The 12,993-nt window shown below is 46.6% G+C and overlaps 1 protein-coding gene across 1 annotated transcript in view; it reads right to left on the bottom strand.

Moving 5' to 3' along the window:
• Window positions 1-878: 878 nt before the first annotated feature.
• Window positions 879-12,993, bottom strand: part of LOC139061384 (ATP-binding cassette sub-family C member 2-like) — a 485,203-nt gene continuing 473,088 nt past the window's right edge. Inside the window, exon 27 of the mRNA XM_070541366.1 lies at window positions 879-1,356. Within this exon, the coding sequence (XP_070397467.1) occupies window positions 1,197-1,356 (160 nt within the window). The 3' untranslated portion in view covers window positions 879-1,196. The remainder of the gene's footprint in view (window positions 1,357-12,993) is intronic.

Here is a 12,993-nt window from a genome sequence, read left to right as displayed (position 1 = left end):
ATACTAGCAAACCCATGCCACACATGTGCAATTTAACATTGCGCACTGGTGCATTTTCCGAGTAATTAAGGATTCCATGAGTATCGGTAATCTTTAAAGAGGGAGACAGGAATCTTAAAAGTTATTACATTTAAATTAGCCAATAAAATTTTAAAGAAATTTTTTAGGGAAATTCATTTTCAAAGTGTCTATCGAAATACGTTGGTGTGGCAGTTACGTTTGTGCTTGAATGCATTAAACAGTGGTTTCTTAAAAAAGTAACCGGAATGTCAGTGGATTTCGCCCGGCAATGAAAACTAATATCTCGGAGCTCGTGCTGTTCACAGAACTCGCTCCAAGTGAATATGCGGTGCGAACTCAGCGGTTATATTTCGTAGATTGAAATACGTTGTGGCACGTAATAAAAAGATAAATAGCATAATTATGCTAATTATTCCATAGAAGATTTAGATTTATGTTCGAAATATTGGCCACCTCATGGAGTAATTTAGATCAGAGGTTAGAATTGTGCTATCTGCCATGGGCAATCTTTAAAAAAATTTGGTGCAGCTAAAAAAAAAGGAACCCTGTATATGGACACTCCTTCCGAGTGAGAGTACGGTAAGTAAATAAATTGTGGAATGACACGTATCAATCCGCTGGATAAATTTAAAGCACTGCTGTACCGCACACGTTTATAAGTGAGGCGTAAAATAATGCCGAAGTCCGTCTTTGATACAGGATGGCACTCAAAATTTTCAATAGTTTGTTCCTAATTATGCGAGTTTACTGAGGAAGTAAACCAAAAAAATATGAGTAACGCGAAAGTTCGCAGCAGCTACACAGCGTCAGTTAATGTGTCGACGCCTACGAGTGAGAAGGATTCAGTGGGCGCGAACTATTGCACATAAAGAATTTATCTTTTTCAGACAATGTACACGTTTCAATACACACCTCTGAGCTACTGAATCCAGTGACACTCTGTAGAAAAAGAACCACTGCGTGGTATATCTTCGACATAAATGGTCAGCATCCGAGGCGTTTTCCTTATGACCTCGTTGCATGCTTCGCCTATACTGTGTCAGCACTGATTTGGTGCAATTTCCTCTGCATAGGAGCGCACACCTTTAAGGAATCGCACAGCTCGGGGGCCAGTTCGTGCACAACCTGTACGGATTGGGCAAGGCACGCCTAGTACGCCGCGAAGTGGTGACCTCTCACAGATGCGTTGCACTAGGCTCTGGAAGAGGCTCTGGGAGGCAGCTGGGCACGATTCCTGCTTTGGTTGCCATGTCGTAGAACACTGACTTGCGGTCGCTGAGGAGCTCGTCCAACCTTCCATATTCGACGACGGTGCCTTCGCTCATGACGAGTATCCTAGTAAAGAAAACAAGGAAAAAAAAAGCAAGTATGAAAGAGAACACTTGTTCAGAACATGAGCACCGCCCGCTTCACTATGCCTTGACGTATGTAAAAAGACATTGGATCATCCCCGTGTACGGCTCACATTTTTAGTTTACAGTGGCATTTAGGCAAATTTCGTGTGGTGATGACCTTATTCGAGCAATATTGGTTTGCGCTTGCATAAGTAAATAGTAGGCGTCTGCGAATAATCCAATTTCTGAATCGAATGCGAAAAAATATGCAGATTCCACGCACTGCGAGAATCGGTGTGATATTTTCATGAACCAGCTAGACAAATATGGCTCAATATGACAAGACGCGCATCGTAGACCTCGGAGACCAACGCGACTCTCAGTAGCCATTGTGGGCGCAACAATGGAAAATCATCATCATCATCATCATCATTATCATCAGCCTGGTTCCGCCCACTGCAGGGCAAAGGCCTCTCCCATAGTTCTGCAACTACCCCGGTCATGTAGTAATTGTGGCCATGCTGTCCCTGCAAACTTCTTAATCTCATCCACCCACCTAACTTTCTGGCGCCCCCTGCTACGCTTCCCTTCTCTTGGGATCTAGTCCGTAACCCTTAATGACCATCGGTTATCTTCCCTCCTCATTACATGTCCTGCCCAGGCCCATTTCTTTTTCTTGATTTCAACTAAGATGTCATTAACTCGCGTTTGTTCCCTCACCCAATCTGCTCTTTCCTTATCCCTTAACGTTACACCTAACATTCTTCTTTCCATAGCTCGTTGCGTTGTCCTCAATTTGAGTAGAACTCGTTTCGTAAGCCTCCAGACTTCTGCCCCGTAGGTGAGTACTGGTAAGACACAGCTATTGTATACTTTTCTCTTGAGCGATAATGGCAACCTGCTGTTCATGATCTGAGAATGCCTGCCAAACGCACCCCAGCCCATTCTTATTCTTCTGATTATTTCTGTCTCATGATCCGGATCCGCCGTCACTACCTGCCCCAAGTAGGTGTATTCCATTACGACTTCAAGTGCCTCGCTACCTATTGTAAATTGCTGTTCTCTTCCGAGACTGTTAAACATTACTTTAGTTTTCTGCAGATTAATTTTTAGACCCACTCTTCTGCTTTGCCTCTCCAGGTCAGTGAGCATGCATTGCAATTGGTCCCCGGAGTTACTAAGCAAGGCAATATCATCAGCGAATCGCAAGCTACTAAGGTATTCGCCATTAACTTTTATCCCCAATTCTTCCCAATCCAGGTCTCTGAATACCTCCTGTAAACATGCTGTGAATAGCATTGGAGAGATTGTATCTCCTTGCCTGACGCCTTTCATTATTGGGATTTTGTTGCTTGCTTTATGAAGGACTACGGTGGCTGTGGAGCCACTGTAGATATCTTTCAGTATTTTTACATACGGCTCGTCTACACCCTGATTCCGTAATGCCTCCATGACAGCTGAAGTTTCGACAGAATAAAACGCTTTCTCGTAATCAATGAAAGCTATATATAAGGGTTGGTTATATTCCGCACATTTCTCTATCACCTGATTGATAGTGTGAATGTGATCTATTGTTGAGTAGCCTTTACGGAATCCTGCCCGGTCCTTTGCTTGACAGAAGTCTAAGGTGTTCCTGATTCTATTTCCGATTACCTTAGTAAATAGTTTGTAGGCAACGGACAGTAAGCTGATTGCTCTATAATTTTTCAATCTTTGGCGTCTCCTTTCTTATGAATTAGGATTATGTTAGTGTTCTTCCAAGATTCCGGTATGCTCGAGGTCATGAGGCATTGCGTATACAGAGTGGCCAGTTTCTCTAGAACAATCTGTCCACCATCTTTCAATAAATCTGCTGTTACCTGATCCTCCCCAGCTGCCTTCCTCCTTTGCATATCTCCTAAGGGTTTCTTTACTTCTTCCGACGTTACCTTTGGGATTTCGAATTCCTCTAGGCTATTTTCCCTTCCATTGTCGTCGTGGGTGTCACTGGTACTGTATAAATCTCTGTAGAACTCCTCAGTCACTTGAACTATCTCATCCATATTAGTAATCATATTGCCGGCTTTGTCTCTTAATGCACACATCTGATTCTTGCCGATTCCTAGTTTCTTCTTCACTGTTTTTAGGCTTCCTCCGTTCCTGAGGGCATGTTCAATTCTATCCATATTGTACTTCCTTATGTCAGCTGTCTTACGCTTGTTGATTAACTTCGAAAGTTCTGCCAGTTCTATTCTAGCTGTAGGGTTAGAGGCTTTCATACATTGGCGTTTCTTGATCAGATCTTTCGTCTCCTGCGATAGCTTCCTGGTATCCTGCCTAATGGAGTTGCCAACGACTTCCATTGCACACTCCTTAGTGATGCCCACAAGATTGTCGTTCATTGTTTCAACACTAAGGTCCTCTTCCTGAGTTAAAGCCGAATACCTGTTCTGTAGCTTGATCTGGAATTCTTCTATTTTCCCTCTTACCGCTAACTCATTAATCGGCTTCTTATGTACCAGTTTCTTCCGTTCCCTCCTCAGGTCTAGGCTAATTCGAGTTCTTACCAACCTGTGGTCACTGCAGCGCACCCTGCCGAGCACGTCCACATCTTCTATGATGCCAGGGTTAGCACAGAGTATGAGGTCTATTTCATTTCTCGTCTCGCCGTTCGGGCTCCTCCACGTCCACTTTCGGCTATCCCGCTTGCGGAAGAAGGTATTCATTATCCTCATATTATTCTGTTCCGCAAACTCCACTAATAACTCTCCCCTGCTATTCCTAGCGCCTATGCCATATTCCCCCACTGCCTTGTCTCCAGCCTGCTTCTTGCCTACCTTGGCATTAAAGTCGCCCATTAGTATAGTGTATTTAGTTTTCACTCTACCCATTGCCGATTCCACGTCTTCATAGAAGCTTTCTACTTCCTGGTCATCATGACTGGATGTAGGGGCGTAGACTTGTGCAATCTTCATTTTGTACCTCTTATTAAGTTTCACAACAAGACCTGCCACCCTCTCGTTAATGCTATAGAATTCCTGTATGTTACCAGCTATATTCTTATTAATCAGGAATCCGACTCCTAGTTCTCTTCTCTCCGCTAAGCCCCTGTAGCACAGGACGTGCCCGCTTTTTAGCACTCTGTATGCTTCTTTTGGCCTCCTAACCTCACTGAGCCCTATCATATCCCATTTACTACCCACTAATTCCTCCAATACCACTGCTCGGCTCGCTTCACTAGATAACGTTCTAGCGTTAAACGTTGCCAGGTTCATATTCCATTGGCGGCCTGTCCGGAGCCAGTGATTCTTAGCACTCTCTGCTCCGTCGCAGGTCTGACCGCCGCCGTGGTCAGTTGCTTCGCAGCTGCTGAGGACTGAGGGCCGGGGTTTGATTGTTGTGTTCATATAGGAGGTTGTGGCCAAGTACTGCACCAGGGTGGCCAATCCTGCTCTGGTGAGGGAGTGCGTTACCGGTTCTGGTCACCGGGATCAGGCCACACTCCAGGCCTGTTTGTGCAATTTTATCAACACGCGGATTTTTTTTTAATTCCGGTGGAAAATTGCCGGCCCCGGGATACGAACCACGGACCTCTTGCACGCGAGGCGGGTGTTCTACCTCTACGCCACCGCTGCAAAATAATTGCATTAAAAACGCATTAAATCACGCCGCAGAACGTGCTCGCCCTCGCAGAAGTGCGGCACGGCGCCACAGTACTACGAGAGAATTGCGGTGACGTGCGCCTCATTTCACCGTCAGCAAAAAGATGCGCTGCCTGGCTTTTGTAATTGTTGCCATCGGACACATCGAATACGCCAAGCGTCTGAAAGCGCTCTTTTCCCCCAGGTGCGTGTGTGTGTGTGTATATATATATATATATATATATATATATATATATATATATATATATATATATATATATATATATTCTAACGCACCGTTGAGTGACTGTGTTTTAATCACTTCACGCTGGGCAAACTTGTGCCCGACAAACAGCTAAACGAGAGCTTCGCTACAACGTCCACAGTCTTTTCGCAAGGGTAGCGCACCTCTTCTTCTTCCCTCGTGTCCCGCGCTGATGACACGTTGCTCCGATTGCGCATGCCTTGCGAGCCCGTGTTGCCCGCTTAACTGCCGCTGTATTTCGCAGGTAGCAGTAGAGGCGCGTTTATAGTCCGACATTATCGGCGCGCGGGCGAGCGTCGTTCACGGTGAGTCACGCTACGTTGGTTGCGCTGCGCCAGGCGAAAACCCCAAAATAATATCGCTCATATGCGCCCAATAGCACTAACCTCAACGTTCGGCAAGCTGATGGAGCGTATGCTCGCGACACGTATTACATGGTGGCTCGAGCGGTACTCATGGTATCATCCTGGCCAAATCGGGTTCCGTGCTCATCTAGGCGCAGAGGATGGCCTTGCGTACCTATCTTCTATGGTTCTCATTGGAGGCCGCTCCCGAAGAATTCGCACGATTCTGGCAATGGATATTCGTAAAGCATACGACCATGTGAGTCACGAAGCAATTGTCGGAATACTCCATTGGCTTCAATTCCCTAGCCGTGTCTGCACATTCGTCGAAGCCTTCCTGTGCACTCACACCTTCTCCATTCGCCTGGCTGGCCAAGCAGTAGGTCAGTTTGTCGCACATCGGGGTGTCCCACAAGGATCTGTGCTCGCACCAGTCCTTTTCATTATTGCTCTCCTTCCACTAGCCTGGAAGCTAGCGACGATACATACATGTCGTTGGCGACTCCGGAGACGTGCGTGTCGGTCGTGCAGGCAGGCCTTGTGATGAGCGAGGTCTTTTCGGGGCTGCTGGAGCTACATTTTCATCCGATGGAATGCCAGTAGCTTCCTTCGTCCTCTTGGCTGAGGTGTGCGCCACGACAGCAGGGCTGTTCTGCTCCATGTTGGTGGTATCCATGCTCAGGGTGCCGCCTTCACCCGTTGCACTTGTCCCCACGGAGGAGACGTCGCTGGCTTGGATGGCAGTTGCATTGGTAATGTTCCGCTCCCTCGACGCGGCAGACAGCAGCTTGGATGCTCCGCGCCGGCGCGGCGAGTGCCGCGGGGGCACTCGCACTCGCGAAGCCGCACAAAAACTCGAGCTCGACGGCGCAGCAGGAGGGTGTAGATGACGACGTACCTTGTAGATAGGCGCCAGTAGTAATTACGAACCGCTAAAGCGGTCCATAAACAACAGAGTTCCAGTAGCGGGGAAAAGAAACCAGCAAACGGGGCGCAAATCCGGAGCTACGGAAAAACACGTCCGTGCGGAACGGGCGCTGGAAACGCCCCCCAGTAGATGTATTCCTTTACCACTTCCAGTGCCTCGTTACCTATTGTAAATTGCTGTTCTCTACCGAGACTGTTAAACATTATTTTAGTTTTCTTCAGATCAATTTTTAGACCCACTCTTCTGCTTTGCCTCTCCGGGCCAGTGAGCATGCATTGCAATCGGTCCCCTGAGTTACTAAGCAAGGCAATATCATCAGCGAATCGCAAGTTGCTAAGGTATTCTCCATTAACTTTTAACCCCAATTCTTCTCAATCCAGGTCTCTGAATACCTCCTGTAAACACGCTGTGAATAGCATTGGAGAGATCGTATCTCCCTGTCTGACGCCTTTCTTTATTGGGATTTTGTTGCTTTCTTTATGGAGGACTACGATGGTTGTGGAGCCGATATAGATACCTATCAATATTTTTACATACGGCTCGTCTACATGCTGATTCCGTAATGCCTCCATCACTGCTAAGGTTTCGACAGTATCAAACGCTTTCTCGTAATCAATGAAAGCTATATAATAGGGTTGGTCATATTCCGCACCTTTCTCTATCACCTGACTGATAGTGTGAATATGGTCTCTTGTTGAGTAACCTTTACAGAATTCTGCCTGATCCTTTGCTTGACAGAAGTCTAAGGTGTTCCTGATTCTGTTTGCGATTACCTTAGTAAATAGTTTGTAGGCAACTGACAGTAAGCTGATCGGTCTATAATATTTCAAGTGTTTGGCGTCCCTTTTCTTATGGAGTAGGATTGTGTTAGCGTTCTTCCAATATTGCGGTACGCTCGAAGTCATGAGGTATTGCACATACAGGGTGGCCAGTTTTTCTAGAACAATCTGCCCACCAACCTTCAGCAAATCTGCAGTTGCCTGATCCTCCCCAGCTGCCTTCCCCCTTTACATAGCTACCAATGCTTTCTTTACTTCTTCCGGCGTTACCTGTGGGATTTCGGATTCCTCTGCACTATTCTCTCTTCCATGATCGTCGTGGGTGCCACTGGTACTGTATAAATCTATATAGAACTGTACTGATAGCTGGTGTTTTATTCGGCCTATCATACCGGTGTTTTGGTGAGGCTTATAGCGCGTTAAAAAGAGAAGGACGAAAGTGAGACGTGACAAACACAGGCGCTCACTTGCAACAATTTTTATTTCGAGCAAGGGACCCATACATATGTACAACTTTTTCGTGTACATCATACATGAGCTGTTTGCGAAAGAACCCTTACACACTAGTGCGCAGGTACGATAACTCTTTGCGGCAAAGGGCAATTGATGGTCTAGACAGACAGTTATCCCCAAGCCTATCAATCATTTCTGCTTCTATAATTTCGCAAGTTATCCTACCTCCGGCTTTTCCCACAATGGAGCAGTCTCTGTATGCTGGAGCACACGTCGAGTGGTCGATAAGCCGATAAGCCGTGGATATGTGGGATGACAGCAACACTCCTCTTATCTACACAAGGCACGCTGGCGGAATTCTTTGATAGCTTCGACTTGAGCACACCCTCAGCAACGCTAATAAGTACATGTGTAGGGTCACCTGCCAATCGAAGACGGAGGATCTGATCCTTGACGCTTTCGATCACCAGCGCCGGGCATGACTTGCATAATGCGTTTGACAAGGATGTCATTGTGATTCCCCTCTTAACCAACTTAGAGTGCGCCGACTGATATGGGAGCAGTGGCTTGTTCGCGCGAGGCTCGTACTTCCAGCGTACATGGTCGTGGAAAAATAAAAACCTACTCTCATGAAATCGGATACTTCCGTCAATCGGCAGTTCATGCGTTATTTTTAGAGGAGATAAGCCCTCGCGTATAAAAGAAAGTGCATTAGTGGTTAAAAAATCGAAACAGTTAGAGGTGCAGTCAAGTAGAACTAAAGGTCATCGACGTATCTAAAAACTTTGAGAATCTTAAAATCTGGAAGCCGACCGCTTACGTTCTTGTCTAGTTCTGCTAAAAATATATCGCTTAGAATGGGAGCTATACACGACCTGGTGCAAATTCCCTCCTTCTGTATAAAAGGATGCCCTTCGCACAAAAGGAAAGTAGACTGAAGATAAAAGCTAAGAAGTCCTAAGAAATCGTCATTCGACATCCCGGTGGCGTCCGCGAAGGCAACGTTTCCAAAGGCGTTAATAGAACTCTGAACACTGGAGAGCAGACCTGAATGAGGTAAAGAATAAAACAGGTCTGTTATGTCTACAGAGAAGGCCTTAATATCCTTATGGGTTCACGACCTGAAATAATAGAGTACCACATCGGAGTTCTTTACAAGAAATGGGTCCGGAATTGGCAGCATGTTCAGCATTTTCGGAAGATGCTTCTGGCATTTTTGCCAGGTGCCGTTTTCATAAATAATGGCTCGAAAAGTTGCGTCCATCTTGTGTGTCTTTACACTGAACAACACATCAAGACAATGAAGCTTACGTGGGGCAAAACGGAAGGTGCCTCAACGAGCGTTTAAAAGAACACCGGTATAATGTAGCAGAAAAACGGGGTGGGTTCCTTGACGCCCACTGCAGGCATTGCAGCTGCATTGTTGCCGGGGTTGGTGATGGTGACCACTCGACGTGTGCTCCAGCATACAGAGACTGCTCCATTGTGGGAAAAGCCCGAGGTAGGATAACTTGCGAAATTATAGAAGCAGAAATGATTGAGAGGCTTGGGGATAACTGTCTGTCTAAACCATCAATTGCCCTTTCCCGCAAAGAGTTATCGTACCTGCGCAATAGTGAGTGAGTGAGTGAGTGACTAAACTTTTATTTGGTCCAGCAAAGCGCGATAAAACGCGCACCTGGCTAATCCCACGACGGGACTGACAGATCTAGTCTGCCGGCCCGATCGCGGGCGCGTTGGACGGCCAGGATTTGATCCTCAAAGACTGGACTTCGCAGAAGGGCGTCCCACTCTTCCTTGGTGAACGTCGGGCCCAGCGACCCGCACTGCCAGAGCATATGAGGCAACGTAGCTACCTCACCACAGGCCACGCAAGAACAATTCGTATAAATCTCTGGATATATGCTATTAAGGGACGCTGGAGTGGGGTACGAGTTCGTTTGCAGAAGTCTTAGTGTGACCGCCTGCGGCCTGCTTAACTTGGAGTGAGGCGGGGGGAAAACCCTTCTCTCTAAGTAGAAGAATTTAGTTATGTCATTGTGTGTGAGAGGAGCGTCTCGGTGTCCGGGGAGAGAGTCGCCCGACCCGAGGGCAGCGTGGTCGGTAAAGCCACGCGCAGCCTCGTGGGCAGACTCGTTGAGGTTCAGAGGAACCCCCTCAATCGCCCCGACGTGTGCAGGGAACCAAAGGATTGAGTGCATGGAGGTGTTGCCGTGTTTGGCGCCTTTCAGAATTTGAACTACCTGCCGGGCTACCCGGCCTTTCTGGAATGCCCTGATGGTGGCTTTCGAATCGCTATACACCCTGTCTCTCCGACCGTCTTGCATGGCGAGTGCAATGACCACTTGCTCGGCCACCTCTGGGTTCGTCGTCCGGACGGAAGCACAGTTGATAAATTTGCCCAGCGTGTTGACGACGGAAACCGCAAAAGCCTTGCCGTCTCGGTATGCAGCTGCGTCCACGAAGCTTGCTGCGATTTTGTCCCTGTTTACTTGCTTAAGCATATTCAATGCTCTTGCTTTGCGACGACCTGCGTTGTGAACGGGATGAACGTTGCGGGGCAAAGGGGCGACCACGATCTTCTCCCCTATTTCTCTGGGGATTTGGGTGTCTTCAGCCAAGTTCTTGGTTGGTGCGAGTCCGATCTCCTCGAGGATACGCCTGCCGGCCGGCGTGGTGGACATCCGAGTTAGCTGGGCCTGTTCCTGAGCCTCGGCTATCTCCTCCATGGTGTTGTGTATGTCGAGCCGAAGGAGGTCCTCTGTGTGCGTTCTGACGGGCAGCCCGAGGGCTCTCTTGAAGAATTTTCTAATGAGGGCATTAAGCTTTTCCCGCTCGGCTCTGAGCCAGTTGTGCATGGCCACCGTGTAGGTGAAGCGACACAGCACAAAGGCGTTGATGAGCCGAAGCAGGTTGTCCTCCTTGAGGCCACGATGTCTGTTCGTCACCCTTCGGACAAGGCGAAAAGCATTGTCGGTTTTCGCAATTATCTTGCGTAACGCAGTGCCGTTGCCGCCGCGTGATTCTATAAACATACCCAGGACTCTGATGGTGTCGACCCTGGGTATCGGGTCACCGCTCCGAGTGAAAAGGTGAATGTCACTTTCCGAGACCGGTTTCCAGCCCTTGGGTCTGCGCCTTTTTTCTTTTCTATAAAGGAGATGCTCAGACTTGGTCGGGGAGCATCTGAGTCCGGTGGGTAGCAGGTACTGCTCCGTGACGTCTACCGCCTCTTGCATGGCGCTTTCCACTTGCCCTTCGCTACCGCCGGTGCACCAGATGGTGATGTCCTCTGCGTAGATGGTGTGTTTGATATAGTGTGTAAGGGTTCTTTCGCAAACAGCTCATGTATGATGTACGCGAAAAAGTTGCATATATATATGGGTCCCTTGCTCGAAATAAAAATTGTTGCAAGTTAGCGCCTGTGTGTGTCACGTCTCACTTTCGTCCTTGTCTTTTCAACGCGCTGTAAGCCTCACGATGTCTCACCCACAAGCCGAAATCACTGCTTTACGGTGTTTTGGCCTATCCTTGTCGTCAGATGGTTTATATGACCGTCCCAAGACATATGAGAGGAGAAAATTACGCCCAGACATTCGAAACTGACTACAATAGCTATGTTTATTTATTCATTTATTTATTCGGTATACCCACATCGCCTGTACGGCATTATCGTAGGGGGGTTAAGATACAAGGTGGTAATAATGGCAACATACTCAGCAACATCAAAAGAATACATCAGTAAATACAACATTGATGAAGCACTGAAATTCGCAAGAGCGGAAGGCAAACTAACAAAGTACCAGACAAAGAAAGTAACAAAGTAACTAAAAAAATAGGCGTATATGTGTAGGGATGAATAACACAACAATCAAAGAATATGGCTCTCAATAGCATTTTCAATACTCGACGCTGTCATCACCTCATTAGAGAGGTCATTTCAATAGTTAATCGTGTTAGGAAAAAGTGAATACTTAAATACATTGGTACGGCACTGATAAGCTGTAACTTTGTTATCGTGGTCTCTCCTGGATGAAACCTAATGCGGCTCCTTGATGAACAGTCTTTTGTCGATACCAGCTTTACTTTTATATATAATGCAAAGGAATTTCAATCAGGACTTTCCTGCGTGAAGAAAGAGTTTTCCAACCCAACCCTTCCCGTATTCCTAATCTTCTGACAGTAAAATTATAATTTCCTGTTACGAAGCATGCTGCTTGCTTCTGGACGCGTTCTATTTTGCCTGTGAGGTTTTTAGTGTATGGGTCCCAGGTAACACATGCATATTCTAGAATAGGCCTGGTGGATGTTAAATACAAGGTTGCCGTCAGTGATAAAGGAGAATGCTTAAATTTTCGCCAGGAAAAGACCAGAAGACGGTACGCTATCGCGCTGATTGAGTTGATATGATTAGTCCAGTCAAGCGTTTCAGAAAACCTAACTCCGAGGTACTTAACACTCTTAGCGGTACTGAGTGCAATATTATTCACGCAATAGGAACTGGGGAAGTTCAGTACTATGGGCGGGTGGGGTGGAATGATTTTGTTTATTCGTCGCAATATATATATACAGTGAAGTAGACGCGCGTATGCAGCGGTTTATTGACGTTTCGGCCGGGGTCCAGCCTTCATCAGAGTCCTTATGTTGACGTTTCGGACCCCGGTCGAAATGTCAATAAACCGCTGCATACGCGCGTCTACCTCACTGTGAATATTTACCCGGACCCAACAGTGCTTTCTTTCTGGTATATATATATATATATATATATATATATATATATATATATATATATATATATATATATATATATGTGTGTATATGTATATATCTGTGTGTGTGTGTGTTGGAACAAGAACGAAGAAATGCGAGGGCTTCCATTTAATAACTCCTATTACGCAAGGCCGACAATGACACCAAGGAGCACGCTGGAAATACTGCCGGTAGTTCTTAACTGAGTTAAAGAAAATTATAAATAAATGGTAAAGAAAGCGGGTGAAAAAACAACTGGCCGTAGGTGGGATACGAACCCACGCCTTCGCTGTAAGCGTGCGATGCTCCGTCCAATTTTGAGGTATTCTATGTTTATCTACTAGACAAAGGTAGTCATTATTAGTCGCCAGCGTATAGGACTACCATCAGCATATATATATATACATATATATATTATAATACCGAGACCGATCAAGTTGTCCAGCGCTGTTTATTCCACAAAAGGGAACGCCCGCAGCTCACGCGCGAAGAAGTCGAAG

This window comes from Dermacentor albipictus, chromosome 6 (genome assembly GCF_038994185.2).
Source record: "Dermacentor albipictus isolate Rhodes 1998 colony chromosome 6, USDA_Dalb.pri_finalv2, whole genome shotgun sequence".
NCBI classification, from domain to species: Eukaryota; Metazoa; Arthropoda; class Arachnida; order Ixodida; family Ixodidae; genus Dermacentor; species Dermacentor albipictus.
Note: the sequence above shows the minus strand (reverse complement) of the source record. Positions and strands in the feature narration are given on the sequence as shown.